General features: G+C 33.8%; 1 protein-coding gene and 1 pseudogene across 12 annotated transcripts in view; both read left to right on the top strand.

The window, feature by feature from the left end:
• Positions 1 to 26,405, top strand: part of GPHN (gephyrin) — a 641,743-nt gene that overhangs the window by 291,310 nt on the left and 324,028 nt on the right. For all 12 annotated transcript variants that reach the window (XM_044231062.1, XM_044231066.1, XM_044231068.1 and 9 more), the window contains exon 4: positions 20,310 to 20,402. In XM_044231062.1, coding sequence (XP_044086997.1) covers positions 20,310 to 20,402 — 93 coding nt within the window. The remainder of the gene's footprint in view (positions 1 to 20,309; positions 20,403 to 26,405) is intronic.
• LOC122893802 lies at positions 23,810 to 24,156 on the top strand (annotated as a pseudogene).

Genomic DNA, 26,405 nt, shown 5'->3' with positions numbered 1-26,405 from the left:
CTTTACTTGTGATCACTTTATTTATGTAATCTACTTCTTCCTGATTCACTCCTGTAAGATAGTATATATCTAGGAATGTATCATTTTTTTTCTAGGTTGTCCAATTTGTTGGTATGTAATTGTTCATAGTAATCTCTTATGATCCTCTGTAGTTCTGTGGTATAAGTTGTAACTTCTCCTCTTCATTTCTGGTTTATTTGAGCCCATTCTCTTTTTTTCCTGGGAGTATTGAGCTAAATTTTTGTCAGGTTTTTTTTTTGTTGTTTTTTTTTTCCCCTCAAAGAACCAACTCTTCATTTCATTGATCTTTCCTTTTGTCTTTTTAGTCTTTATTTCATTTATCTCATTCTGTTAGTTATTATATCCTTCCTTATACTACTCTTGGGCTTGATTTAGTCTTCTTTTTCTGGTTCCTTTTTGTGTAAATTTAGATTGAGATTTTTCTCCTTTCCTCAGGTAGGTTTGTTTTGCTATGATTGTCTCACTTAGAACTGCTTTTGCTGCATGCAGTAGATTTTGGTATTTCCCTTTTTTGTTTTCATTTTTCTTGAGGTTAGTTTTTTTTGTTGTTACTGTTTCTCTTGTTTTTGTTTCTTTGATGACCCAGCGGTTGTTCAGTAATACGTTGTTTAATCTCCATGTTTTTGTAATTTTTTTCCAGTTTCTGTCTTAAAATTGATTTCTAGTTCACATCATTGTGGTAAGAAAAGATACTTTATATGATTTCAGTCCTCTTGAATTTCTTGAGACTTGTCTTATGGCCTAACGTGGAGTGTCCTGGAGAATGTTCTATGTGCGCTTGAGAAGAATGTGTTACTTGCTGCTTTTGGATGGAGAGTTCTATATATAAATATTAAGTCCATCTGACCTAATATGTTGTTCAAGGCTGATGCTCCCTTATGATTTTCTGTCTGGATAATTTATCTTTTGATGTAAGTAGGGTGTTAAAAGTCCCCTCTTATTATTATATGCTGTTAATTTCACCCTTTAGGTCTGCTAATAATAGCTGTACTATTTTGGTGCTCGTATGTTGGGTACTTATGTATTTATAAATGTTGTATCTTCCTACTGTTTTATCATTATGTAATGCCTTTCTTTGTCTTTTATTACAGTATTTGTTTTAAAATCTGTTTTGTCTGATATGAGTATAGCTATACTATTTGCGTTGGCATGAATATCTTTTTATATCCCTTCATTTTCAGTCAGTATATGTCCTTACTTCCAAAGTGAGTCTCTTGTAGAAATTATGTAGATGAATCTTGTTTTGTCTGTTTTGTTTTGTTTTTTTTTTTTCAGTCACATTGCATCTTTTGATTGGAGCATTTAGTCCATTTACATTTAAAGTAATTATTGATTGGTGTATACTTACTGCCATTTTGTTCATTGTTTTCTGCCTGTTTTTGTAGTTCTCTGTTTCTTGTCTCTTGTGGTATGTTGTCTTTCTCTAGTTTTTTTTTAGATTATTTTATATTATCTTTTGTATATTTACTATAAGTTTTTGCTTTGTGGTTACCGTGAGGTTCACATTTAACATTCTAAGTATAGAATTATATTCAGTATATTTAGGTTGATAGCAACTTAAATTTGAACACATTCCAAAACTATATTTTTACAACTTCTCCTGAAGTTTTATATTTTTATTTTTATTTACTTATTTTTAAGATTTTTTTTTTTAATTTGACAGAGATAGAGAGCCAGAGAGCACAAGCCAGGAGAATGGCAGAGGGAGAGGGAGAAACAGGCTTCCACCTGAGTAGGGAGCCAGATGTGGGGCTTGATTCCAGGCCCCTGGGGTCATGACCTGAACTGAAGGCAGATGCTTAACCAACTAAACCATCCAGGTGCCCCAAGTTTAATGTTTTTAAAGACACATTTGACCTATTTTACCTGTTTTTATTGTATGTGTGCCTTAACTCTTTTAGTTTAATTATGTTACTTTTCTTTTTACCCTTTAGAGTAGATTCATAAGTGATTTCTACTATCTTTAAATATAGGTATCTTTTCTGGTGAGATTTTTACTTTCATATATTTTCTTACTATTGTTTAGTGCCGTTTCTTTGCTATTTAAAAAATTCCCTTTAACCTTTCTTATAAGGCCAGTTTATTGGTGATGAACACCTTAAGCTTTTGCTTCTCTGAAGAATTCTTATCTCTCCTTCAATTCTGAATGATAATCTTGTCAGGTAGGGATTTCTTAGTTTGAATTTCTCCTTTTAGGACTTCAAATTATGGCATATCACTTTCTTCTGACCTCAAAGTTTTGCCTGAGAAATCTGCTGATAGCTTTATTAGGTTTCCCTTGTATTTAACAAGTTACTTTTCTCTTGCCGCCTTTGAGATTCTCTCTTTATCTTTTAACTTTTATATTTTAATTAGAATATGTCTTGGTGTGGATCTCTTTGGGTCCTTTTATTTATTTATTTTTTTTTGTAAATTCTCTTTGCTTCCTGGACATAAATGTCTATTTCCTTCCCCATGTTAGAGAAGCTACAGCAACTATTTCTTTTCTAACTATTTCTTTTCTGTCCCTTTCTTTCTCTCTCTCTCTCCTTCACAAATGTTATTCCACTTAATGTTGTTCTATCAGTCTCTTAAGTTATCTTCATTTTATAAAAGTCCTTTTTCTATTTGCTGCCATGTCTGGGTGTTAATGCTTTGTTTTACAGCTCACTGATCCATTCTTCATTTCAGTAGTTAACTGTTGAACTCCTGTAGTGTATTTTTCAATTCAGCTACTATATTTTTTTAGTTCTGTGTCTTCTGTTTGACACTTTCTTATATTTTCTGTAACTTTGTTAAAGTTTTCACTCTGTCCTTCTATTCTTTTCCTGAGAGTTTAGTGAGTACCTTTATGACCATTATTTTGATTTCTTTATCAGATAATTTATCCTGTAGCATTATGGCCTTCTTTGAGTTTTATCTTGTTTTCACAATTGGAAGATATTTTCCTTTTTCTTCATTTTCCTTAACTCTGTTTGATTCTATATATTGAGCAAAATAGCTACCTCCTCTCAGTCTTGAAAGCATTGTCTTATGTACATGGTGATGAACCTTTTCATTCTCCCTTGCACTTGTTCTTGGTTATCTCTTGAACCTTTGTGATTGTCTAAATATGCTGATTTATTTTTGATATGTCCTTGTTTATGAGGATCTTTCAAGATCTCTCAGTTTTCCAAGAGGAAGAATCTCATTTATCAACTACTTTTAGGCTGGGTAGAAGCAAGACCCTTGAGTAGCAGCTTTTTGGTCCAGTATATTGTCTATTTTGGTAATTTTATATTTGCACTTGAAAAAGTCTATACCTTCTGCAGTTTGGATTTAGTGTTGTATATAAATAACTATGAGAGAGATTTGTCTGTTTCTCCTTTTAATTCTATCAAATTCTTCCTTATGTTTTTGTAGCTATGTTATTGTTTGTTTATAAATATTTTTATATCTGCTCATTGAATTGAATCTTTTATCAATGCAATATATTCTTCATCTAACATTTCTTGCCTTATAGTCTACTTGGCTTGATATAATATTGCTACAACTATTTTACTTTGGTCGATGTTTGCATAACATTTCTTTTTCTGTCATGTACTTTTGTCTTTTCTTATTATTATATTTAAAATATAAATGTCTCTTATAAGCATCTTTGTACTTTCTCCCTGAACACTTGTTTTTCACTTACAGCATGTAGGCCATTACATTTATTATAATTATTAAAATAGTTCTTACTGTTTATTTCCTATTTGGCTCATTAGTTTGTGTTCCCTCTCCTTTTTTATCTTCCTTTTGATTGATATGATAGCTTTTATTATTTAGTTTTTACTTTTATTAATTTGTTAGTTATATATAGTTTGAGTGGGTTCATTGTGGGGGTTTTGGGGGGATTTTTTGCTGGGATTGTGTGTGTATATGTGTGTGTGTGTGTGATTGATTTATCTCAGGGTGCATTACAATGTGTACCTGTTACCTTTTTAAATACTATTAATTACTTTTGCCATTTCTCATAATAACTTAGGGAGATTTTTAAACATTGCTTTTGACTATTGCTTCTTCCCATTTTGTGTTCTCTTTCTGGGGTTGAATTATACAGATATTAGACCTTTGGAAAGTATGTCTCACACATACTTTTTTTTTTTCATTCTTTCTACTTTCTCTACATTTGTCTTTAATATTCTTGCATTCTACAGCATTTTTCCTTTCGACCTATGTTTACATTCTTTAATCCTGATAAACTTACCCATTTAGATCCGAGTTCCAGGGTATTGTAATTTTATGTGCTAATGCATCCATTTAATTTTTTTCTAGATTCTAATTTTCTGTTGAAATTTTCCATCATTTCATCTATTTTTTTAAAGAAACATATTCTATTTTCTTGAATATATTAATTATGGTTTACTTTAAAGTTCCTGTCCGCAAACTCCGCATGCATCTGTTGTGGGGTTTTTTATCTCTTTTTTTCATCTTAATATTGGGTTCTATTTTCTTGCATGCCAAATAATTTTTATAAATTTATTATATATGTTAAGGAACCATATTGTTTGTAGATAATTTATCACTAATCATAGAATGTCTCCCTTTTCTCCCTTTCTACTGATAGGCAGAAAGTATGAGAAACTGATCACACCAGTGCAGTCAGGAACTGATCTGGGTTAGAGCTCGGTTGAGAATAGTGTGTTTATACCCCTTTATTCCTGAATGACACTAGGAGATTTAGCTCTGATAGTCATAGGGTCAAGCCTAGCTCACTTGCCTGCAGCCTAACCAATTTAAGCCTCAAAAACTGGCAAATATCTTGAAGGGAAAACTAGCATTGTTCTATGGTCAAGCTTAACTTTCCTAGCAGGTCTTTGTTTTTTTTTAAGTGCTATGAGCAATGCAAAAGATTTTACACTGTCTTTAATCTTGTCTCATTTTAAAGCCTTATGTATAGCACCACAGTCTAGTTGTTCTAAGGAGAAAAACATGCATGTGCTCAAGTGTATTCACATTTCTAATTCCTACATGCCTAAAAGCTTTCTGGTTTATTTTCCTGCCAGTAGAGACTCTTCTCATAGAAAAGCTGATGGTCAGCCTTTGACCCAGATCATCAAATAACCTCAGTAAGGATGGGTTGGTGGGTAGATGTGAAAAACTAGACAGTGTTAGTTTAGCTCAGAAATGTTTTCCCATTTCTGGAATTTTACTTTGTCTAATTTATTGCTTCTGTAGTTCTCTTATGTCTTTAGAAGTAAGATTTTTGTAATTATTTGATTTTGGTTACTTGTTACTATATGGGTGTTGACCTGCTGTGACCTACTGTATTCTGCCCAAAAGCAGAGCTCCTTTTTTATATTTTTTAAATTAATTATTACCAGAATATAGACAAACTGTTTGTTTTGTGTATAAATCCTTTATTTATGAAACACTTTTATCATATCTAGTAGATATTTGTTGATTAAGCTTTAGTAAAATGAAATTATGAAGTAAAATTCTTTTGCCAGAATGATGGTTTGCTTAATGTTTGATTGTCAAGCACTGTTGTAAGTGCTTTAGAAAGGCTAACGTGTTTTAATTTTTATAAAAAAATGAGCTAGGTATTATTATTTTTGTCCCTGTTCATAAGTGAGAAAAATGAGGCAAACAGTTTAAGAGGTATGCACAATATCACACAGCAACTAGTGGTGGAACCAGATTCATTCTCAGAATCTAGATTCTTTTATGATCTTAAGAGTTGTGGTAGCATACATATAAGATATTATTCACCTAGCCTTTCTACATGAATACTACAATCCCACTTACGAGCATATACTTCAATATCTTACTTTCTGATAACCCCCCGTCTTTTTTTCCCCCAACTTTTTAAATTCTAGTTGGTTAACATACAGTGTAATATTCATTTTTTTTAAGATTTTATTTATTTATTTGACAGAGAGATAGATCACAAGTAGGCAGAGAGGCAGGTAGAAGGGCGGGGGAAGCAGGCTCCCTGCTGAGCAGCGAGCCCAATGCGATGCGGGGCTCGATCCGAGGATCGTGACCTGAGCCAATGGCGGAGCTTTAACCCACTGAGCCACCCAGGCACCCCTGTGATATTCATTTTAAGTATAGAATTCAGTGATTCAGTACTTAGCTACAGAGCCTGGATATGGTGTTCATCACAAATGCCCTCCTTAATTGCCATCACCTATTTAACCAATCCCCACTGACATCCTCTCTGATAACCATTAGTTTGTTCTCTATAGTTAAGATCTGTTTCTTGGTTTTCCTCTTTTTCCCCACACGTATGCACATATACATAGATACATATATATGGGTGTGTGTGTATACACACACACACTACATCTTCCTTATCCAGTCATCCGTCAATGGGCATTTTGTCTCTTTCCATAATTTGGCTATTGTTAATGCTGCTGTAAACATCAGGGTGCATGTATCCCTTCAAATTAATATTTTTGTATCCTTTGGGTAACTACCTAGGAGTGCAATTTCTGGATCATAGGGTAGTTCCATTTTTAACTTTTTGAGGAACATCCATACTGTTTCCCAGAGTTTCCATTCCCAACAGTATAAGAGGTCTCCCTTTTCTCCACATCCTCACCAACACCTGTTATTTCCTCTGTTAATTTAACCATTCTGACAGGTGTGAGGTAATATCCCAGTGTAGTTTTGATTTGTATTTCTATGATGAGTGATGTTGAATATCTTTTCAGTGTCTGTTGGCCATCTGTGATATTCCCTTCTCTTAATCTGGAATGCTGTTCCTAAATTTCCTTAAATCTGTCTTTCACCCATTTATTTATTCAATAATAATAATAATGATAATGTATTTAACATTTGTTCTTTTTGTATATTTAAGCTCTTGGTTATGTCACCCAGTTTCATAGCTTTCATTTGTATTCTATTTCATAAATTAAACTTTTTATTGAAGTATAATATTCTATATGAGTTGCAAATTAAAATTAGATTAAAGGTATGAATCCTGATTATCACAAAGCATAGTTATTGTTTTGTTAAAGTACATTTGGATTGTTCCCATTTTGGAGCTATTATGAATAATGTCATAAGATATGATCTTGAACATGTCTTTTGGTGCAAATAGGTATGCATAGACATTAGATACACACTTAGCAGACTAGATATGACCCAGAAATACTAGTTCATAGAGTATGGAAATAAATAATTTTATTAGATTCGGCAGTTTTCCCAGGTAGATGTATATATTTATAGTCTCATCATCATTTTTTCAGAATTCCAATTTGCTTCATAGTCTCACTAATATTTAGTACTGTCAGTCTTTTTTAATTTCTGTTTTCCCAATGACCAATGATATCGTTATATATTGCCATTTGGGTATCCTCTTTTGTGAAGTGACTGTACCTGTCTTTCACTTTTAAAAGATTAGGTTAACTGTATTTTTCTTGTTTATTAATAAGTGTTCTCTAAATGTTCTAGATATGCATCCTTTGTTTGATATATGTATTGCACATTTATTGTCCCACTCTGTTTCTTTCCTGTTTACTTTCTTAAAGGTGTCTTTGATGAATAGAAATAATTTAATTTTAAAATAGGTCATTTTGTCAATTTTCAATATAGTTGTTAAGTAAATATTTGTTGATTAAATGAATGAACCTGAAAATATTCATTGTCTAATAGAAGAGACAGTTTTATTTTATTATAAAATGTGATTTTTAAATTAAATATATGTATAAAATTTTTTCAGAGTACAGAGGAGATAGTGACTAACTCTGGCTAGGGGGTCAAGGAATTCTTCATGGAGAATATGATGGAAAAGATTTCAAAAAAAAAAGTTAAAGGGGCACCTGGATGGCTCAGTTGGTTAAGCAGCTGCTTTCAGCTCGGGTCATGATCCTGGAGTCCCGGGATCGAGTCCCACGTCGGGCTCCCAGCTCTGCGGAGAGTCTGCTTCTCCCTCTGAACTTCTCTCTCTCATGTTCACTTTCTCTCTCTCAAATAAATAAAATCTTAAGAAAAAAAAAAAGATTTAAAAAAAAAGTTTAAAATGACACTAAACATTAATAAACAATGCTTTGAGGAGTATAAGTCCAAGCATTATTAATAATTGCAGAGCATGAGGCTGGAAAGTTGTGTTGGAGTCACATTATAAATGATTTGAATGGCCCAGTAGGGTATTAAGGAAGGCACATATTGTATGGAGCACTGGGTGTTACATGTAAACAATGAATCTTGGAACACTGCATTAAAAACTAGTGACGTACTGTATGATGACCAACATAACATAATAAAAATAATAATTTTAAAATGATATGAATGTCTTAGGGAGGGAAGCTTCTAAAAATTTTGAAGGAAAGACATTTCCAGATTTATTTCAGAGGATTTCTTTTCCTTATCAAAATGAATTTGAAGGAGGTATAGAAGTATTGGCTAAATTTTTATATAGAAGTATTGGCTAACATTATACCACAATAGTATACTTTCTTTAACCTTACTAAAATCAATTTCCTCTGCTATTTTCACTAATAGACATTTAGATTATATTGTAACATCTTAAAGAGTCTTTTCATTGCTCCTATTGTAATGGAAAACAAAACCACAGTAACAGTTATTACTGTAAGAGTTACTATAAATCAGACCTGTTATATTCTACATAGTGTGAAATATCGATGAATAAAACTGTTCCAGATAATTTTTGTTAAGATTTTTAACTAGAATTAAGTAATTATGTAATATATGTTGTCCATGCCTAATTTTTTGTCTAGCTGTACTCAGCCAGGAATAAAATGTTCAAAGGAAAATCCACATCATATACAAAACTTTGTCAAAGGTATACCACTGATGTTTGAGAGAAGGTGATATAATTGTGACAGGAATTCTTCTGTTTTCTGCCCGTTATATAATTTCAATATGAAGATGTATTGTCACATCACATTCTCACATTGGTATATACAGAAGCTTGTAATAAGTAATGTGGTTTGACAAAGTATCTTTGCTTCCTTAAGAAGTTTCATAATGTGTGGGGATGTGCACGTGTGCATACAAACAGGGATCTATTTTTTAAGTTTTTATTCTGTATCCAGAATTACAGTAGATTCTTTTCATGTTCACACTTTATACTTTTTTATTTTTAATTTTTTAATTTATTAGCTTATAATGTGTTATTTGCTTCAGGGGTACAGGTCTGTGATTCATCAGTCTTACCCGATTCACAGCACTCACCATAGCACATAACCTCCCCAATGTCAAAAACCCAGCCACCCTAGACTTCCCCTCCCCTCCCCTCCCCCCAGCAACTCTCAGTTTGTTTCCTGAGATTAAGAATCTTGTGGTTTGTCTCCTCCCTGATCCCATCTTGTTTCATTTCTTTCCCCTCCCTTCCTCCCTCGACCCCCCACCCTGCCTCTCAAATTCCTCCTGTCAGAGAGATCATATGATAATTGTCTTTCTCAGATTGACTTATTTCACTTAGCATAATACCCTCTAGTTCCATCCATGTCATTGGAAATGACAAGATTTAGGGGTTATTTTTATGGCTGCATAGTATTCCATTGTATATATATATATATATATATATATATATATATATACACACACACACACACACACATACACCACTTCTTTATCCACTCATCTGTTGATGAACATCTAGATTCTTTCCATACTTTGGCTATTGTGAACATTACTGCTATAAACATTTGTGTGCATGGGCCCCTTCGGATCACTATATTTGTATCTTTAGGGTAAATACCCAGCAGTGCAATTGCTGGGTTGTAGGGTAGCTCTAATTTCAACTTTTTGAGGAACCTCCTTACTGTTTTCCATAGTGGCTGCACCAGCTTGCATTCCCACCAGCAGTGTAGGAAGGTTCCTCTTTCTCCACATCCTCACCAACATATGCCATTTCCTGACTTGGTCATTTTAGCCATTCTGACAGGTGTGAGGTGGGCATCTCACTGTGGTCTTGATTTGTATTTCCCTGATGCCGAGTGATGTTGAACACTTTTTCATGTGTCTGTTGGCCATTTGGATGTCCTCTTTGCAGAAATGTCTGCTCATGTCTTATGCCCATTTCTTTTTTTTTTTTTCCCAATTTATTTATTTTCAGAAAAACAGTATTCATTATTTTTTCAGCACACCCAGTGCTCCATGCAAGCTGTGCCCTCTATAATACCCACCACCTGGTACCCCAACCTCCCACCCCCCAGCCACTTCAAACCCCTTAGATTGTTTTTCAGAGTCCATAGTCTCTCATGGTTCACCTCCCCTTCCAATTTACCCAAATTCCCCACTCCTCTCTAACGCCCCTTGTCCTCCATGCTATTGGTTATGCTCCACAAATGAGTGAAACCATATGATAATTGACTCTCTCTGCTTGACTTATTTCACTCAGCATAATCTCTTCCAGTCCCGTCCATGTTGCTACAAAAGTTGGATATTCATCCTTTCTGATGGAGGCATAATACTCCATAGTGTATATGGACCAGATCTTCCTTATCCATTCATCCGTTGAAGGGCATCTTGGTTCTTTCCATAGTTTGGCGACTGTGGCCATTGCTGCTATAAACATTGGGGTACAGATGGCCCTTCTTTTCACGACATCTGTATCTTTGGGGTAAATACCCAGGAGTGCAATTGCAGGGTCGTAGGGAAGGTCTATTTTTAATTTCTTGAGGAATCTCCACACTGTTCTCCAAAGAGGCTGCACCAACTTGCATTCCCACCAACAGTGTAAGAGGGTTCCCCTTTCTCCACATCCTCTCCAACACATGTTGTTTCCTGTTTTGTTAATTTGGGCCATTCTAACTGGTGTAAGGTGATATCTCAATGTGGTTTTAATTTGAATCTCCCTGAGGGCTAATGATGATGAGCATTTTTTCATGTGTCTGATAGCCATTTGCAATTCAGCAGCGTGGCAGGATACAAAGTCAATGTGCAGAAATCAGTGGCTTTCTTATACACTAACAATGAAAATACAGAAAGGGAAATTAGAGAATCGACTCCATTTACTATAGCACCAAGAACCATAAGATACCTGGGAATAAACCTAACTAAAGAGGTAAAGGATCTATACTTGAGGAACTATAGAACACTCATGAAAGAAATTGAAGAAGACACAAAAAGATGGAAGAACATTCCATGCTCTTGGATCGGAAGAATAAACATTGTTAAAATGTCTATACTGCCTAGAGCAATCTATACTTTTAATGCCATTCCGATCAAAATTCCACCGGCATTCTTCAAAGAGCTGGAGCAAATAATCCTAAAATCTGTATGGAATCAGAAGAGACCCCGAATCGCTAAGGAAATGTTGAAAAAAAAAAAATAAAGCTGGCGGCATCACCTTACCTGATTTCAAGCTTTATTACAAAACTGTGATCACCAAGACAGCACGGTACTGGCATAAAAACAGACACATAGACCAGTGGAACAGAGTAGAGAGCCCTGATATGGACCCTCAACTCTATGGTCAATTAATCTTCGACAAAACAGGAAAAAATATACAGTGGAAAAAAGACAGTCTCTTCAATAAATGGTGCTGGGAAAACTGGACAGCTATATGTAGAAGAATGAAACTCGACCATTCTCTTACACCGTACACAAAGATCAACTCAAAATGGATAAAAAACCCCAACGTGAGACAGGAATCTATCAGAATCTTAGAGGAGAACATAGGCAGTAATCTCTTTGATATGAGCCACAGCAACTTCTTTCAAGATACGTCCCCAAAGGCAAAGGAAACAAAAGCGAAAATAAACTTCTGGGACTTCATCAAAATCAAAAGCTTCTGCACAGCAAAGGAAACAGTCAAAAAAACAAAGAGGCAACCCACGGAATGGGAGAAGATATTTGCAAATGACAGTACAGACAAAAGGTTGATATCCAGGATCTATAATGAACTCCTCAAACTCAACCCACACGAAACAGACAAACACATCAAAAAATGGGCAGAAGATATGAACAGACACTTCTCCAATCAAGAAATACAAATGGTTATGCCCATTTCTTGATTGGATTAGTTGTTCTATGGGTGTTGAGTTTGAGATGTTCTTTATAGATTTTGAGAACTAGCCCTTTTTCTGATATGTCATTTGCATATATCTTCTCCGTTCTGTCAGTTGTCTTTTGATTATGTTGCCTGTTTCATTTGCTGTGCAAAAGCTTTTGATTGTGATGAAGTCCCAATAGTTCATTTTTGCCCTTGCTTCCCTTGCCTTCAGCGATGTTTCTAGATAGAAGTTGCTGCAGCTGAGATCAAAGAGCTTGATGCCTGTGTTCTTCTCAAGGATTTTGATGGATTCCTGTCTCACATTGAGGTCTTTCATACATCTGGAGTCCATTTTTGTGTGTGGTGTAAGGAAGTGGTCCACTTTCATTCTTTTCCATGTGGCTGTACAGTTTTCCCAACATCACTTGTTGAAGAGACTGTCTTTTTTCCATTGGACATTCTTTCCTGCTTTGTCGAAGATTAGTTGACCATAGAGTTGAGGGTCTATTTCTGGGCTCTCTATTCTGTTACTTTGATCTATGGGTCTGTTTTTGTGCTGGTACCATACTTGTTGATGGTTACAGCTTTGTGATAGAGCTTGAAGTCCGGAATTGTGATGCTGCCAGCTTTGGTTTTCTTTTTCAGCATTCCTCTGCTTATTTGGGGTCTTTTCTGATCCCATATAAATTTTAGGATTATTTATTCCATTTCTTTGAAAAAAGTTGATTTTTTTTTAGTTTAGTTTAATTTAATTTTTTTCAGTGTTCCAAAATTCATTGTTTATGCCCGGTACCCAATGCTCCATGCAATACGCCCTCCATAATACCCACCACCAGGCTCACACCACCCACCCCAAACCCATCAGTTTGTTTCACAGAATCCACAGTCTCTCATGGTTTGTCTCCCCCTCCGATTTCCCCCAACTCACTTCTCTCCATCTCCCAATGTCTTCTGTCTTATTCCTTAGGCTCCACAAGTAAGTGAAACCATATGATAATTAACTCTCTGTGCTTAACTTCTTTCAACCAGCATAATCTCTTCCAGTCACATCCATGTTCATACAAAAGTTGGGTATTCGTCCTTTCTGATGGAGGCATTGTATATATGGACCATATCTTCTTTATCCATTATTCAGTTGAAGGGCATCTTGGTTCTTTCCACACTTTGGTGACTATGGCCATTGCTGTTATGAACACTGGAATACAGATGGCTCTTCTTTTCATTACATCTTTACCTTTTGGGTAAATACCCAATAGTACAATTGCAGGGTCATAGGGTAGCTCTATTTTTAATTTCTTAAGGAATCACCACACTGTTTTCCAAAGTAGCTGCTTCCATTCCCACCAACCTCCATTCCCACCAACAGTGTAAGAGGGTTCCCCTTTCTCCACATCCTCTCCAACACTTGTCGTGTCCTGTCTTACTAATTTAGGCCATTCTAACTGGTGTAAGGTGGTATCTCAGTGTGGTTTTGATTTGAATCTCCCTGTTGGCTAATGATGATGAATATTTTTTCATGTGTCTGTTAGACATTCGTATATCTTCTTTGGAGAAGAAGAATGGTCATGTCTTCTGACCATTTTTTGATATGATCATCTATTTTTATGTGGGTTGAGTTTGAGGAGTTCTTTATAGATTTTGGATATCAGCCCTTCGTCTGTAGGGTCATTTGCAAACATCTTCTCCTATTCCATGGGTTGCCTCTTTGTTTTGCTGACTGTTTCCTTTGCTGTGCAAAAGATTTTGATCTTGGTTAAGTCCCAAAAGTTTATTTTCACTTTTGTTTCCTTTGCCTTTGGAGACTTGTCTTGAAAGAAGTTGCTGTAGTTGATGTTGAAGAAGTTACTGCCTATGTTCTCCTCTAGGTTTTGATAGATTCCTGCCTCACATTGAGGTCTTTTATCCATTTCAAGTTTATTTTTGTGTATGGTGTAAGAGAATGGTGAAGTTTCATTCTTCTGTACATAGCTGTCCAGTTTTCCCAGCACCATTTATTGAAGAGACTGTCTTTTTTCCGCTGGATATTTTTTCCTGCTTTGTCGAAGATTATTTATGACCATAGAGTTGTGGGTACATATCTGGGCTCTCTACTCTGTTCCACTGGTCTATGTGTCTGTTTTTGTGCCAGTGCCATGCTGTCTTGGTGATCATAGCTTTGTAGTAAAGCTTGAAATCAAGCAACATGATGCCCCCAGTTTTGTTTTTCTTTTTCAACATCTCCTTAGCAATTTGGGGTCTCTTCTGGTTCCATACACATTTTAGGATTGTCTATTCTAGCGCTTTGAAAAATGCCAGTGGAATTTTGCTCGGGATGGCATTGAAAGTATAGATGGCTCTGGGTAGTATAGACATTTTAACAATGTTTATTCTTCTTATCCATGAGCATGGAATGCTTTTCCATCTTTTTGTGTCTTCTTCAATTTCTTCTGTGAGTGTTATGTAGTTCCTCGAGTACAGATTCCTTACCTCTTTGGCTGGGTTTATTCCCAGGTATCTTTTGGTTCTTGGTGCTTTAAATGGAATCAATTCTCTAATTTCCTTTTCTATTTTTTCATTTTTAGTGTATAAGAAAGCAACTAATTTCTGTACATTGATTTTGTATCCTGCCATATTACTGAATTGCTGTATGAGTTCTAGTAGTTTGGGGGTGGAGTCTTTTGGGTTTCCATATAAAGTATCAAGTCATCTGCAAAGAGAGGGAGTTTGACTTCTTCTTTGCCAGTTTGAATACCTTTTATTTCTTTTTGTTTTCTGATTGCTGTTGCTAGGACTTCTAGCACTATGTTGAACAATGGTGGGGAGAGTGGGCATCCTTGTCATGTTCCTGATCTCAAAGGGAAGGCAGTCAGCTTTTCCCCATTGAGAATGATATTTGCTGTGGGTTTTTCATAGATAGAAATCTATCAATTTCATAGATAGATTTTTTGAAGTTGAGGAATGTTCCCTCTATCCCTATACTTGGAAGAGTTTTGATCAGAAATGGATGCTGTATGTTGTCAAATGCCTTTTCTGCATCAATTGAGAGGACTATGTGGTTCTTCTCTCTTCTCTAATTGATTTGTTCTATCACATTGATTGATTTGCAAATGCTGAACCACCCTTGCATCCCATAGATTAATCCCACCTGTTCATGGTGGATAATCTTTTTAATGTGGTGTTGGATTCTATTAGCTAGGATCTTGTTGAGTGTTTGCATTTGTTTTTTGAAGGACTTGGTATAAGCTTCAACTACATTTACAAATATTTAGGAAATGTGTTGGTGTTTTTTCCAGTGGAGAAAAGTTGGTTTTGGGGGGAAGGTTTTAAAGAAATATATTTTTAGAATTCTAATTTTAATGTGATTTGGAGTAGATTCTCAGAGCCAAAAAGGACAAGAGAGGAAGATTTCTAGCTCATATAATATGAATAGAGAAGAGAAAATGGACAAGGAATGGACAAATCTGCCTAAAAAATAAATGAGAAGTTAATTCAGTAGATAGCTTTGGGGGAAAAGACATGAAAGAAGATCTTGGGAAAATTTCCATAAAACATAAAATCATGCTTACGTTAAGATACTTAGATACTTAAAATTGCTTATACTATGCTATTTTGTTAGTGGAAATTGTTTGTGTCATTTATAAAAACTAATAACTGCACACTTAAAAAACTAAGAAACAAAGATCCTTATCCATTTGAAAATGTTCCTTTTGAAGAGTTTTAGTTTATTTTGAACACATTTGTTAAAAATATTTTTACAGTAAAGTTTTCCAATTATTTTATATTTTTTCATTAAAGTATAATTGACACCCAATGTTACATTAGTTTCAGCTATACAACATAGTGATTCAACAAGTCTGTACCTTCTGCTGTGCTTACACGTGTAGCCATATCTGTCAGCATACAATGCCTTTATAATACCATTGACCATATTTCCTATGCTGTAACTTTTATCCATATGACTCGTTCATTTCATAACTAAATTCTGTATTTCCCACTCCCCTTCACCCATTTTGCCCATCTTCCCACCCCACCCCCAATTATTTTATAAGAACAACTAATTAATATCATGAAAAGTAGAAGTTTACTAACCCCATTTCAAAAAGTCATTTGAATATTTGGTAGATGAGATTGAAAAATGAATGCTGTGTAAGTGGTTTTGTAAGTATAGCTAATCTATTTCTTTCATTTCAGTGTATTTATTTATTTATTTTAAAGATTTTATTTATTTATTTGACAGACAGAGATTACAAGTAGGAAGAGAGGCAGTCAGAGAGAGGAGGAAGCAGGCTCCCTGTTGAGCAGAGAGCCAGATGTGGGGCCTGATCCCAGGACCCTGGGATCATGACCTGAGCCGAAGGCAGAGGCTTTAACCCACTGAGCCACCCAGGTGCCCCACAGTGTATTTATTTTTTATTTTACCTTTTAATTACTGTATCAGAAAATGTCAAACCAAGATTTTCTAAAATAATGCATATTCAATCATATTATGTGCATTGATTATTGGTGAGAAAAATATTTTTGCACAATTACTAAAATCAAGGCTATTTTAAGTATTATGTTGTCTTTTTCTCATCTTTTAAAATTTCTTGTGTGACATGATAAATGTGTTTTAGCATAATATTCAGAATTTGCTTTAAAGAAATGTCTGATAACATTCAGAAATTGCTTTACTGATACAGATGTACAATCAGAATTTTGGAGATTACTCTTACAGAGATAGAGACATGTAAACAAGAAAGGTTTGGTAAAATATGAAAAGTGCTATCCTGAAGGAATGACTGCTATTACACACAGGGAACAAATTGCCTGGGGGAGTCAGAGGAGACTTTAATAAATAAAGTGTCCTAATGCTGTATCTCATTAGGTATAGATAGGAATTTCTTAGGTGGTTACATCAGACTCTCTCTCTCTCTCTCTTTTTTTTTTTTTTTTTTTTTTTTTTTTGACAGAGAGAGAGATCACAAATAGGCAGAAAGGCAGGTAGAGAGAGAGGGAGAAGCAGGCTCCTGCTGAGCAGAGAGCCCAATGCGGGGCTTGATATCAGACTCTTTAAAAAAACAAAGAAAAATGTGACATTTCTCAAGTGATTTTATATTGCTAAGGTCTGCTTAATTCAGTGATTCATGTTTTAATAAATGTAAAGGAAGGAAAAAAAGATCTATTGCAATAGATGAGTATGAGACTCTAAGTAGATATATAGAACGTTGGCTTGTCTAAATTTACTTCCTCTTAGCTCTGTTACTGTCCCATTTTTATCTTTTTGGGTTCTATAGTCTTCTGCAAGAGAAAAAATATTGCTAAAGATCTCTGTAGTGACGATTTTCATTCTGGTCAATGTGAGAAAAATGTTAAATATTCATAAAGACATATGATATATGCAAAACAATTTTCTTAAGATGGTCACACTTCTTTCATAGCACTTCCATAGCACTAACCATGATATATTGAGGTACCAAATTAATTTATTCATACTTCTGAGCTCATTGACATAAAGTATATTTGTCATTGCATTTTTTTTTCATTCCCACATTTCCTGGCAAAGATACTAATCATTGGTATGGTTGTTTTTTTTTTTTTTAATTTAAATTCACTTACCTAACATATAGTGTATTAGTTTAAGAGGTAGAGGTTAGTGATTCATCAGTCTTATATAATACCCAGTGCTCATTATATCACATGCCTTCCTTAATGTCCAACACCCAGTTACCCCACACCCCCTCCATCAACCCTCAGTTTGTTTCCTATGATTGAGAGTCTCTTATGGTTTGTCCCCCTCTCTGATTTTGTCTTGTTTTATTTTTCCCTCCCTTCCCCTATAATCCTCTGTTTTGTTTCTTAAATTCCACATATGAATGAGACCATATAATTGTCTTCTTGATTTGACTTATTTCACATAGCACCCTCTAGTTCCATCCATGTCATCGCAAATGGCAAGATTTCATTTTTTTATGCCTGAGTAGTATTCCATTGTATATATATCCCACATCTTCTTTATTCCTCTGTCAATGGACATATGGGCTCTTTGCATAGTTTAGCTGTTGTGGACATTGCTGCTATAAACATTGGGGTTTAGGTACGTCTTCGGATCACTATATTTGTATCTTTGGGGTTAATACCCAATAGTGCAATTGCTGGGTCATAGGATAGCTCTATTTTTAACTTTTTGAGGAACCTCCATACTGTTTTAGGCATTGGTATGTTTCTTAAACTGAAAGATTAAAATCGAGACTTCATGGTAATTTATTTAAACCTAATTCACATTAAGTTTACTTTCAAAACTATTTTGAAGATTTTTGTGAAGGATGTGTAGACTTACGTCTAATAAAATACAATAAAATATAAATTGAAAATAGCCTGAAAAAGAGGAAGCAAAGATACTAACTAGGAAAGTAATGGTATTTGTACTGTATCATTTCATTAAAACCACCTTAAGACTTAGTGACAGCAATGATTTATTATTTCTCACAAATCTGTGGGTTTGCTGGGCTTACCTAGGTGTATTTTCTTCTGGTTTTACTTGGTGTCATTAATTTGGCTGAAATAATTTGCAACTAAGGCTGGAAAATCCAAGATAGCATCATACAGATGTCTGGGGCCTTGATGCTATCTGTTTCACTGAGCTTTCTCTCTACATGTTCTCTTCATTCCGTTATTTAGACTGGATTTCCTTTCATGATAATAGAAGTTTACCAAGAGAGTGATAGAAGAAAATGTGAGACCTGTTGAGAATGTGGCTTCAGAACTCATACACCGTGATTTTTGCCCTCATCAAAGTTACAATTCTGTCCCAGATATGGAATTGATGAAAATAGACTTCACCTTTTGACAGGAGGATTTATAAAGAATATGTGGCTGTATTTAGCCTACTACAGTAGAATATACTTAGTTGTTGAATATAAAATTTGTTTCTGAGCTGCCTGAAAATGAGGGGGAATAAGGCACTAATGTTATCAAAATAAAGAAAAAATACCAGAAAATTTGATTTGTAAAATCCCTTTATTTTTTTAATAATACTTGCAATTTTTAAAGAATTTGAAAAATGTGAAAGGAATTAAAATGTACTACAAATCTAATTATCCAGAAATAACCATTATAAGTTATAAAACGTGTCATCTTTCTATTCTTTATGTTACAGATAGAAGAATGTATGAATGCTTAACTAAGTGAAAGAAATAGCTATACAAAACTGAAAGAGTACTCTCAAGCTAATACAGAAGCATTTTATTTCATTTAAATAGAAAAAAAAGAAAGTGGGGGCACCTGGGTGGCTCAGTGGGTTAAGCCTTTGCCTTTGGCTCAGGTCATGATCTTGGGGTCCTGGGATTGAGTGGTCTCCCTGCTCTGTAGGGAGACTGTTCCCCCCCGCCCCACCGCCTGTCTCTCTGCTTACTTGGGATCTCTGTCTGTCAAATAAATAAGTAAAAATCTTAAAAAAAAAAAGAAAAGAAAGAAAGCGAATGTGAGATCATATTATAAGATATGTGCTAAACAGATCTCTCTCAAGTTTAAAAATAAGGAAAATTATTAATACGTTAGTCATTTTTTAAAATGATTTTATTTATTTATTTGACAGAGACACAGCAAGAGAGGGAACGTAAGAAGGGGGGGGTGGGAGAGGGAGAAGCCGGCTTCTCGCTGAGCAAGGAGCCCGATGCAGGGCTCAATCCCAGGACCCCAGGATCATGACCTGAGTAGATGGCAGATGCTTAATGACTGAGGCACCCAGGCACCCCATTAGTCATATTTTTTACTATCTTTTTAAACTTTGGAGTTGGTCAAACTTCTGCTATGAAAGTTAACAATATTAGTACTACTGTATAACTATCCTCTTTATACCATCAAATGTCTGATTATTATATAATTAAAAAAAACAAAACCCTAATTGAACCATATCTAGTCTTCAGACTACTTCTGAATAATAGTCTTCAGACTACTTCTGAACTTATTTCAGAAACCACTGCAGAGATGTAGAAGGAGAAGTAAAGTAAGCCCAGACTGTATTAGGTCTAGATGGACTTGAATAGAGAAAAATGGAGAAATAAAAAAAATAAAGACAATTTATAATCTTTGTTGGAATGCCCTGCTTTTCCCTCTTAGATTTTATTAAATATCCAATATTAGACTTTTTTATAAGCTCTTAATTTATAGTATTTCCTGTGTTTCATTTATTTATAAGAATTTGATGCTTTCTTCCTCATTTTTGATACTGCATAAATACCCCAAACTGCAGTGTGTTACAATCAATAACAAATCTGTTCCATGAATTGAGCTTCAAAATTTTCTTCTTGATTGCTGAAATGAATCTGCGTTTCCTCACTATATATGAGGTATTTGGTATGTGGATGTCTTAAGTGGGCTAATAAGTTCTGCCTGTGACAGTGTTACCATTTTCTTTCAGGAAACCCTGATAGATTGGTGTGATGAAAAGGAACTTAACTTGATATTAACAACTGGAGGAACAGGGTTTGCACCACGAGATGTCACTCCAGAGGTGAGATAGTATGTGCTTTTCTCATGTTCAAGAAGTAGGCTATTCATATTATTATTCATCTTTTTCACTGTTTTATATTATTTTTAATTTTGCCAGGCAGAACAAGAGACTTGCGGTTCTAAGAATGTAAAAACTTTGCTGTGGAAGAATTGTTATATAAAAAATGTTTCTTGACTTTTTTTCTTTGGATTTATACAAACATGATATAAGATGAGGAAGATTGAACTAGTCCAGAAGATAATTTTGCTTTTGTTTAGTGGTCTGTGATAGAGGTTGAACTTCAGGTGTATTGCCAAAGGAGATGATAGGAGAGCTTTAACTCTTAGCTTTGCTTCTGGTCTGATGTACTTTGTTAATGTAATTCAAAATTATCTGATTTCTCTGTTGTTGAAATACCCTTGTCATTGGTCTTAAAGCACAGGAAATTACAATAGAATATATGTAACATATTTATAGTACTTTTGAAGAGAACGGATTCCATTGTTTGTAATTCTAATGTGAATTTAAATGCAAAATTTAATAAGCCAAAAAGCAGAATTAATATCTAGGCTTTATGCCACAAGAATCTTACCTTAAACCTTTGCATGAGGAGAAAAGTTAGGGAGAGAATGCAGAGTAGGCAGTGATCAGTGATACAGGGAAGAGTCTTTTTTTTTTTTTTTTTGAAGGAAGCCATAAACCTCAGAATCATATGCAAACTTACCTTACCACTTATCATATTGTTTCCTTTACCTCCCAAAAAAGTGTTTGCTGGCTGAATTTCAACTTAATGTTAAAATGTCCTTCTATTTTCAAACCAATACATGATTTTATCTACTGTTTGATTAATACAAGACATTTCTGCTCTGCATCTATTAAGTATTTACTCTCCATCTTACGCTATTATAGTAGTTTTCAAACTTTGGCCTGCACCACAATCAAACTAAGGCTTTGTTAAAACAGATCATTGGGCATACCCACAGAGTTTCTGATTCAGTAAATCTGCAGTGGGTCCTAAGCGTTTGTATTTCAAACAAGGCCCCAGGTGATGCAGATGTTTTTGGCCCATAGACCATACTTTCAAACTTTAAAAACCATAGATCTAGTATATGAAAATGGAAATTTTTGTCACAAATTGTAAAATACTTTCTGTTCTTCTATGTAAAAATTGTGACAGAATATTTTGGGATATTTTTATGATTAGATTTATAACGTGGTTTGTTTTTAAAGCAATCAGAATAGAGTTGTAGTGTTTTCATGACTTTAAAAAAGAAGTCATTCTTACATAATAAGCTTCTGGGTGTTAAGGGGAAATGGTCCTTTGGCCAATTTTTACATTTCTTTTAGACTTTGAGACTAACTTAAAAAGTACAATTGGAGGGAAGCCATCTCGTGTAGAGGTGTGTTTGTGTTTTGTTTGTAAGAAAATTGCTTACATATGTGAAGAATTTTTGGAGTCTGGTCGTTCTGCTAAGTATTTGAAGTAAATGACCTTGACTTTATATTCCCTATTTCTTCTGTGATGATTTAATAATATTGTATCATTTCTTTTTATATCAGAAAGTAAGTTGCTATGGAATTTATTTAAAACCAGATAACATTATTTTAATTGGGGGAGAATAATTCCCACACAGAGTTAAGTATTTTGTATTCTGTGGTGTGTCGAGTTATTATCAAAATGCTACACTGAAAATATAAACCTTTGAATTTTGGTTCTGCTACTTATTAACAGGGTGACCATAGACTAACTATTGAACTCCTGTGTGCTTCAGTTTCCTATGAAATGAGGCAAACAAAAGCGCCTATGTACAAGGGTAGCTGTGGGATTCAATGAGAACTATTTCTGGCATGTTAGTAAATGCTATATGCGAGGGTTAACTTAGTAAGGGTTAATTTTTTTTATTAGTTCCTACGTAAATACTAAGTGAACAAATTGGTTAGTTGGGTTTTGTTTTCTTTTGTTTGTTTGTTTTTTGTTTTTTTTGATACGTAACTACCAAATAGAGAAAAACAGTCTTATCATAGATTTAAAGTATATCCATGAAATCTTTATGATCTTGTTATTTTTAAATTTTGATGTAGTAAGTTTCATATTTTATCTTTTTTCATCTTATTGTAAATCAGAGGTCTTAAATTTCTACCATTCTAATACGTGTTTATCCCATCCACTTTTTTTTAAGTACTGTTAGTTGATATGAGTCTCTTTCCCTGACCATGTATGTTTCATTATATCAGAAATTAAGAATCCCTTTATTCTTAAATGAATGAAGTCTCAGTTACCTTAAAACCTTAGAGGTCCTCTTAAATTCTTACATTTAAAATGCCTATAGCAACTACCTACGTAGAGTTGTATTTGAGTGTTTTCTTTAAATAAGTTTAAAATATACATAAATAGGTCTTTCTTAATCTTTTTTTTTTTTCAGAATGGGTGACTTACCAATTGTAAATATTTTGATTTTTAATGGGTTTGCTTTATTTCATATTTTATATGTAAATACAGAGGGTGTGACTATCTACAGCGGAAGTCCATAGAACTGTTAAGCATTTGAAAAATAAACAAACATAAAAGCAATGTAAGTCCAACCAAAAATAATTCTACTGATTTCCTATCTTCACTATACATTTACATGCTTGTCATTCTTCTGATATCCAAATTAGAACACTGGATGCCTGCTAGGAACCCAGAAATATAATTTGGGTTCTGTGATAATACAGTTATTTGTCTTTAACTACTTTGTCTTAGGTAATTGTGCCTAAAAAGAGAAGAAACCATTTCTAGACTACATTTAACTACAGATAACTTAGATTTACAAAACTTTTTAAGTATTCAAGTTATAGAAAGCACATATTAAATATTAAGGTAAAATAATAAAAAAAACTTCTCCACTAAGGTACAAATATTTTACAGTCAATAATTGACAGTGAATAGTCTAATCTACAAATACAAAGGACATTTATTTGTGGAATGTGTGTGTTGTTAGGAAGAAAATGGGGGAAACAAATAGAATAAATGAAATAAAGCAATCTAAAGTTATTGTTGGTGGGTATGAACCCTAGAGAAAATGAAAAGTTTAATAAACTTGGGTTTCTTTCTAGGTCTATTAAAAAGGAAAATGGAATAGCAAAATCAGTAAAGTATATCTTTTCTCCTTTTTTTCTTTTTAATAGAAATAAGGCAATTGGAATCAATTTCCCTAAATTATGAAATTGTTTCTGTTTTTGGGCCCTCTATCATAGAATATGGTTCATCTGATATTTGCATCTTGCTGGCCTGCTCCCTGCCTCTAAAATGAAAAACTCGCAAAACTTATTTTAGAGTTTATTTTAACATAAAAATCTTTATTTTTTAAAGAATAGATTTTATTCTTTCTCCACCATCTGGGGCCTGTGGAGGCTGGCTGGGAATGGGACTCCTAAAATGCCAAATAATGTCTGGAAGGCTGTGGTCCAAGGCCATTTTGCTGACTATTAGCGGGGTCTTCGTAACCAGAGGGAGTACACAGCTCTTCTTAAAATCTAAGGTGTATATACTCGATTTGAAACAGAATTCTATCTAGGCAAGAGATATGCTTATGTGTACAAAGCAAAGAACAACACAGTGATTCCTAATGGCAAACCAAACAAACCAGAGTAAAATGGGGAAAAGTAACTCGTGCTCATGGGAACAGCGGCATGGTTTCTGCCAAATTCCGAAGCAACCTTCCTGCTAAAGCCATTGGGCACAGAATCCATGTGATGCTGTACCCCTCAAGGATTTAAATTTAATGAAAAGTAAATAAATAAGGGTATAGAAAAAAATAGATTTTATTTTCAGGGCTCCTGACTGGCTTAGTTGGAGTAGCATTTGTTTGACTCTTGATCAGCAGGTCATGAGTTTGAGCCCCTCATTGGGCATAGAGATTACTTAAAATAAATAAATAATTTTTTTTTTTTAAGAGTAGATTTTAGTTTCTGTTACCAGACAAAGGATGAATAATCTCTTGACATTGGTGAAATGCTAGTAATTGTAAAATTCTATAGAATATAAGAATTCATTGCTATATAAAGTATTACCTCTTTGTATCTCATTATTAGTTAAAAACAATATATGTCCAAAATAGGTCTTGTTACATCAAGAATCTTATTATTCTTAAAAAGTAAAATTAGGGACTTATAAGTGAGATGAAGTGAAAACCCTTTAGACATAAATTCTAGAAGAGACTAAAAGATCAAGAAGCTTTAAAAAATGTATATATCATTACAAAGAAATGTTTTATAATATGTTATGGTAAATTTGAAAATATTAAACTATTTTATATTAATAAGGTAAAAATAACTTTAAGCATTTTTAGATTTTTATGCTACATCAGAATAAAGGGTTGGGTACTAATATTTTATCTTGATCATAAATTTAAGAGTTAAATAGAAGCCCAGCATACATCTTAATTCTCATCCATTCATTCATTCATCAAGCTTTTTATTTTTAATCCTTGATATGTATCCAATGCCATAGTGGGTACTGGAGTTTTTAAAAAATTAGTAAGACATTGTCTCTATTCTCAAGAAACTCTTAATTTGTTTTGGGAGTTGGTAAAAGTCCTATAGACCAAATCCAGCCTGTCTTTTTGTTGGTGTTGGTGTTGATGTCGCTTATGAGCTAAGAATGGATTTTGTATTTTTTTAAGTGGCTGAAAAAAATCAAAAGGAAAATAATACTTTGTGGCACATAAAAATTGTTTGAAGTTTAAATTTCAGTCTCCCTAAATGAAGTTTTATTGGAACACAGCTACAGTCATTCATGTATGTAATACCTGTGGCTACAACAGCAGAGTTAAAGAGTTGCAACCAAAACTTTTCCTTTTAGATGAAAATTTTTTATATCAAAATCTATATTTTCCTAAAATTTTTGCTATTTCTCCTTTTGATTATTTAATTCTGACCAATTATATCAGGACACTTTTGTTAGAAATTAAGAACAATAGTTTAAAAAATTTTTAAGAGTGAGATTTTACTTAATGCATCACAAATCCATTAGTTTGATGAATTTTGGAAGTTCAAAATTTTATATATAATTTAGAATAAAAGATCTTTTACTTTTGTTATGCTGTATTGTCTATGGAGACAACGTGACAATACAATTCATTATGGCAGAAAAGTGTTTTGTCTTTGCTCCTTTTAAAATTAAGCATTTGAAAAATGAAACCCAACATCATTTCAGATTACTAAAGAAAAAAAAAGGAAATGTCATTACTTTTAAAAAGTAAAAGTAAATTTCATTACTTTTAAAAAGCCCATAACAAATGTGAGTTTAAAAAAAAATGTGAGTAAAGATGACATTATCATTCAACAGACCAACAGTCAACAAACTTTTTCTGCAAAAGGTCAGATGGTAAATACTTTCTGCTTTGCAGGCTATAAAGTTTTAGTTGCAACTATTTAACTCTGCTGTTGTAGCCACAGAAGTAGGTTCATTATGGAACTGAAGAGGCATCTAACAAAATGACCAATGCTAAAAGGGATAGAATACTCAAAATTTGATACAGAGGATGGATTTCTAGGATTATGAATTCTAGAAGACATATTCTGTTAATAGCCCATAATATTTACATTTCTTTGGAACAGATTACTATTTAAACCATTTTATAAATATTTTCCACTTAGGTTATTAGAAATTTTTTCACAAAAATATCAAATCAAAGAAAAATTGTTTATTTTGTGAAATTTGTTTTATAATCAATGTTTCACAATTTACATATTTCATTATTTTAGGTGTGAGTGTACTGTAAGCCAGGGATCATTTTATGCAGTCATTTTTAGCCATTTTTCTTTCAAAATTATAATGCTTCAAAAGTAAGAATACTATATAAGTAAAATGTAGGAGACATCCTTGACCTGAGTTACTGACTATACTTAATGATTCTCAATTTGTGACTTGTGAAAATCAGTGAGAACATTTAATAGCTTCACCTAAAAGTTAACATTGGACATTTTGACAATCAGAAAAATTCTATATTACAGCAGAAGCATAGAAAAACATCATATGTA

This window comes from Neovison vison, chromosome 13, assembly GCF_020171115.1.
Source record: "Neovison vison isolate M4711 chromosome 13, ASM_NN_V1, whole genome shotgun sequence".
Taxonomy (NCBI): domain Eukaryota; kingdom Metazoa; phylum Chordata; class Mammalia; order Carnivora; family Mustelidae; genus Neogale; species Neogale vison.
Note: the sequence above shows the minus strand (reverse complement) of the source record. Positions and strands in the feature narration are given on the sequence as shown.